Source organism: Melospiza melodia, unplaced genomic scaffold (genome assembly GCF_035770615.1).
Source record: "Melospiza melodia melodia isolate bMelMel2 unplaced genomic scaffold, bMelMel2.pri scaffold_48, whole genome shotgun sequence".
Taxonomy (NCBI): domain Eukaryota; kingdom Metazoa; phylum Chordata; class Aves; order Passeriformes; family Passerellidae; genus Melospiza; species Melospiza melodia.
In genome coordinates, this window is record NW_026948796.1 from 3,305,396 (window position 1) to 3,310,123 (window position 4,728).

General features: G+C 53.5%; 1 protein-coding gene across 1 annotated transcript; it reads right to left on the reverse strand.

The window, feature by feature from the left end:
• Positions 1-2,597: 2,597 nt before the first annotated feature.
• Positions 2,598-3,515, reverse strand: LOC134413718 (olfactory receptor 14J1-like). The gene has a single exon (XM_063147754.1). It carries the CDS (start codon positions 3,513-3,515, stop codon positions 2,598-2,600), a length of 918 nt encoding a protein of 305 aa, XP_063003824.1.
• Positions 3,516-4,728: the final 1,213 nt, after the last annotated feature.

A 4,728-nucleotide genomic window follows, 5' to 3' on the forward strand; every position in this document is an offset into this window, starting at 1 on the left:
CGAAGTCCCAGGGGAGCAGCTCTGGTTTTTAACCCCTGTGTGTTCTTAGAGGCGTGTCCGACCTTCAGTGGCTACATCAGGTGCCAATATTAAAATCTGAACACCTATTGGTGGCCACAGCATGTCCAAAAAAAAAAAAACAAAAACTCACTTCCTGTCACTGTCTCAAACCACAACCATAGATTGATATCAGAAATGACCAATTGATATTGACCCCCAGCACCTTCTAATGCAGTCTGAGTAGATATGAAGATCAAGACCGTTCATGGCTGACAATCAATAACATTTTGTCCCCACTCCCTCTCCACCATTTCCCTCTTCTAACCCCTGGCACTCCTATGGATCAGGAATGGTGTGGCCAGCAGGAGCAGGGCAGGGATTCTTCCCCTGTGCTCAGCACTGGTTGGGCAGCACCCAGAGTGCTGTGTCCAGTTCTGGGCTACCAATTTAGGAAGGACGTGGAGGGGCTGGAGCATGTCCAGAGAGGGGCAACTAGGCTGGTGAGGGGGCTGGAGCACAAGTCCTGTGAGGAGTTGCTGAGGGAGATGGGGTTATCTTGGAGAAGAGGAGGCTTCAGGGGAGACCTCATCACTCTCCACAACTCTCTGACAGGAGGGTGCAGCCAGGTGGGAGTTGCAGTCTTTTCTCGGGGAACAGTGACAGTAGAAGAGGACACCACCTTCAGCTGCACCAGGGGACATTTATGCTGGACATTAGGAAATATTCTTACAAGGATGATTAGGCAATGGAATGGGCTGTCCAGGGAGGTGGGTGAGTCACCATCCCTGGACGTGTTTAAGGAAAAACTGGATGTGGCACTCGGCACCATGGCCTGGGTGACAAGGTGGTGTTGGGTCCCAGCTTGGACTTGATGCTCTCCAAGGTCTTTTTCAGTCTGGTTGATGCTCTGATGATTGTGACACTGCAGGGCCCTGGGGAAGCAAGGAGCCAATGTGACACTGCGTGGCCTGGTGGCACTAAGAGGACCATGGTGACACTGTGTACGACATGGCAGCACAGAGCTAAAGGGTCATTGTGACACTGTGGGGCTGGATGGAAGCAAGGAGTCCATGGTGGCAGTCTGGGTCCTGCTGGAACCACAGAGGCCACTGTGACACTGCAGGGCATTGTGGAACGAAGGGGTCATTGTGACACTGCAGAACCAAGGAGACCCTTGGGAGAGCCTGGGGACAATGGAATCAAGGAGCCATTGCTCCATTGCAAGGACTCTGGGAACTGAGGGAACAATTGTGACACTGTGGTGCCCCATGGAACTAAGGGTCCCTGGTGACAGTGCAGGATCTTGTGTCACCAGGGCTCCATTGTGCCACTACAGCACCAAGGAATTCATGGTGGCACTCTGAGACCTCATGGAACAAAGAGGCCACTGTGACTCTGCAGGGCCTTGTGGAACAGAGCAGGACCCGGTTTTCATGATGGGGCCATTGTGACACTGCAGGGCCCCACGGAACCAAGGGGCCATTGCTGCTCCTCAGGGACTCCTGGAATGAAGGAAACATATTGGACACTGTGGTTGCCCTTGGGACCAAGAGGCCATTGTGACACTGTGGAACCAAGGAGAGCATTGCTGCACTGCCAGACCTCATGGAACCAAAGATGGATTTTGACACTTCATGGCCTAGGGATCCAAGGGTCATTGTTAAACTGAGGGTTCCCAAGGAACCAAAGGGACATTGTGACACTAGGAGGCCTCATGGAATCATGGAGACCGTTAGGACACTTTGGGGCCTCATGGAAACCTGGTGACACCAAGTTGGCTGGGAGTGTGGATCTGCTGGATTGTAGGAGAGCTCTGCACAGGGACCTGGACAGGCAGGATCCAGGGGCCAAATCCAACAAGTGATGTTTAACAAGACCACATGCGGGTCCCTCACTTTGGGCAACCCCTTGCTGGGCCAAAAATCCCCTGCAGCACTACAGGCTGGGGACAGGGTGGCTGAACAGTCACATGGGAAAATTTTGGCTGTTCACAGGGGTTTTCTGTGCTGAGCATTGGCCTGGCTGTGTTCTTGAGAGAGCCTGGGCAAGGAGCCTGGAGCCCCCAGGCCCTGGGCTGAGGCGTCAGCACTGCCCCAGCAGTGCCCATGGCCTGTCCCTGCTGCAGCTCTGGCACTGCCACCCCCAGGGCTGTGCCCGGCCCCGAGAGCACTCAGGCCCTACAGCAACACCAGCGCCACCAGGGCAGTGGGGCAGGGCCACAGCAGCAGCACTGGCAACACCAAGTGCTGCTGCTGCTGGGCACAGCTGCTGGGCCAGCACTGATCTGCCCCCAGCTCTGCACACAGACATTGCTGCTGCAGCTCCAGAGAAGGCAACAAAAGGGTAACTCTGCTGGGAGATCCTTTATCTCTTTTAAATAAAATCAAGAGTTTAGCCCATCATTGACAGTCTGTGGCCATAGGGAATGTGGAGAGAAACTTAACAAAAAATGGCACAAACCTGGACATTTCTTTGGGGACAATATTAAGTCAAATGAAGCAAAAGAACAACCAAGATGAAAGCAACAAGAAATATCAAAAATTACTTTTATTACAAGTGATTTTCAGAAATTGGCCAGAAATTTAATGTTCCTGAAATCATCCAGTCATCAGTCTCCATACTGCAGCTTTGAGCTCCTGGTTCCTCAGGCTGTAGATGAGGGGGTGCAGAGCTGGAGTCACCACGGAGTACAGAACTGATACTGACAGATCCATGGATGGGGAGGACAGGGAAGGGGGCTTTAAGTGAGCAAATATGCCAGTGCTGATAAACAAGGACACCACAGCCAGGTGAGGGAGGCAGGTGGAAAAGGCTTTGTGCCGTCCCTGCTCAGAGGGGATCCTCAGCACAGCCCTGAAGATCTGCACATAGGAGAAAACAATGAACACAAAGCAACCAAATGACAAACAAAGGCTAACCACAATGAGCCCAAGTTCCCTGAGGTTGGAGTGGGAGCAGGAGAGCTTGAGGATCTGTGGGACTTCACAGAAGAACTGGCCCAGAACATTGCCATGGCACAGGGGCAGGGAAAATGTATTGGCTGTGTGCATGAGAGCATTGAGAAAGGCAGTGGCCCAGGCAGCTGCTGCCATGTGGGCACAAGCTCTGCTGCCCAGGAGGGTCCCATAGTGCAGGGGTTTGCAGATGGACACATAGCGGTCGTAGCACATGATGGTCAGGAGAGAAAGCTCTGCTGAGATGAAGATCACAAAGAAAAAGAGCTGTGCAGCACATCCAGTGTAGGAGATGTCCCTGGTGTCCCAGAGGGAATTGTGCATGGCTTTGGGGACAGTGGTGCAGATTGAGCCCAGGTCACTGAGGGCCAGGTTGAGCAGGAAGAAGAACATGGGCGTGTGCAGGTGGTGGCTGCAGGCCACGGCGCTGATGATGAGGCCATTGCCCAGGAGGGCAGCCAGGGAGATGCCCAGTAAGAGGCAGAAGTGCAGGAGCTGCAGCTGCCGTGTGTCTGCCAATGCCAGCAGGAGGAAGTGCCTGATGGAGCTGCTGTTGGACATTTGCTGAGGCTGGATTGGGGATCTGTTCATGGAGACATGGGTAGTGAAGCTTCAAAAGGGATACCTGTAACCAAAATCAAAGCCATTTCCCAGATACCATCCTCTATAACATACATGGACATGCTTTTTTGTTTAAGCGTTCTGAAGTTTTCTTTTTAATCTCCCCCCCATGTCTCTCCTGGTATTTTTCAAAAGCAGAGATTCTCAGCAATTCTGCTGCCCTCTGGTAGAACAGAGTGAGTTCCCTGAGGCCAGATGATGAGTGGAGAGTGAGGGGAGATAGTGTGTTGTTTGTACCTATTCAGAGTTTCTTTGGGCTTTGACCTTTCTCAGGTCGAGGGTGATCACCTCTCTGTGCTTCGCCTAAAATGTCACCAGGCACAGCTGAGAGCAGATGGATCCACCACAGCCCAGCTCCACATTTGTAGCCAAGGACTCTCTCTGCTCATTTCACCAACCCAGCAGCATTTTCACTGTAACAACACTTCTGCCTTTCCACATCAATCTTATAACTCAGAGATGCTCTAGGACAGGTTTGCACCCTGGATTGGAACTCCCAGGTTGGACTGAAATCTCAGGGAGATTCCAGGTGTCCTTATGATGGCATTGGATGAAGGGAGATGCAGCTCCTTCCCTGGCTGCACTGACAGCATTGCCCAGAGCCGGGCACTGGGGACAGCATCACCCTGAGCCACCTGTGCCCCCTGCCAGAGCCCCCAGTGCCCGGCAGCAGCTCCCAGCCCTGTGCTCTGCAGAGGGAACTGGGCCCAGGGCTGCAGAGCTGCCCCCTGGCTCTGCTGCAGCTCTGCCTGCACAGGAGGGGCTGCACGCCTTGGAGCCCCGGCCCTGAGGGCAGAGGCTTGGCTGGGGGGCCAGGAGGGAGGGGGCTTGTTCGAAGGGAGGGGCTGCACTGGAGGGGATCCTGTGGACTTTTCTTATCTCTCCCTGCGACAACATTTCTGTGTTTTATTTGCTCTTATTGCCTGATATTCTCTCTGCTTCCTGGAGATTTTCTCTCCTGCAGATGTTTCCCTGTGCCTGATCTCTCCCTGCCAGCACTCACAGACCCCAAATCTCTGTGCCCTCTCCTTGGCCTGACAGAACCCTGCCTGTTTTCAGGGCTCTGGCTGGGGGCAGGTTCTGTTTGCAGCTTGGAGAAAGGTCAGCTCAGACTGAGCCTGATGGTCAAGAGCAAAGGTGATGCTGTTGCAGT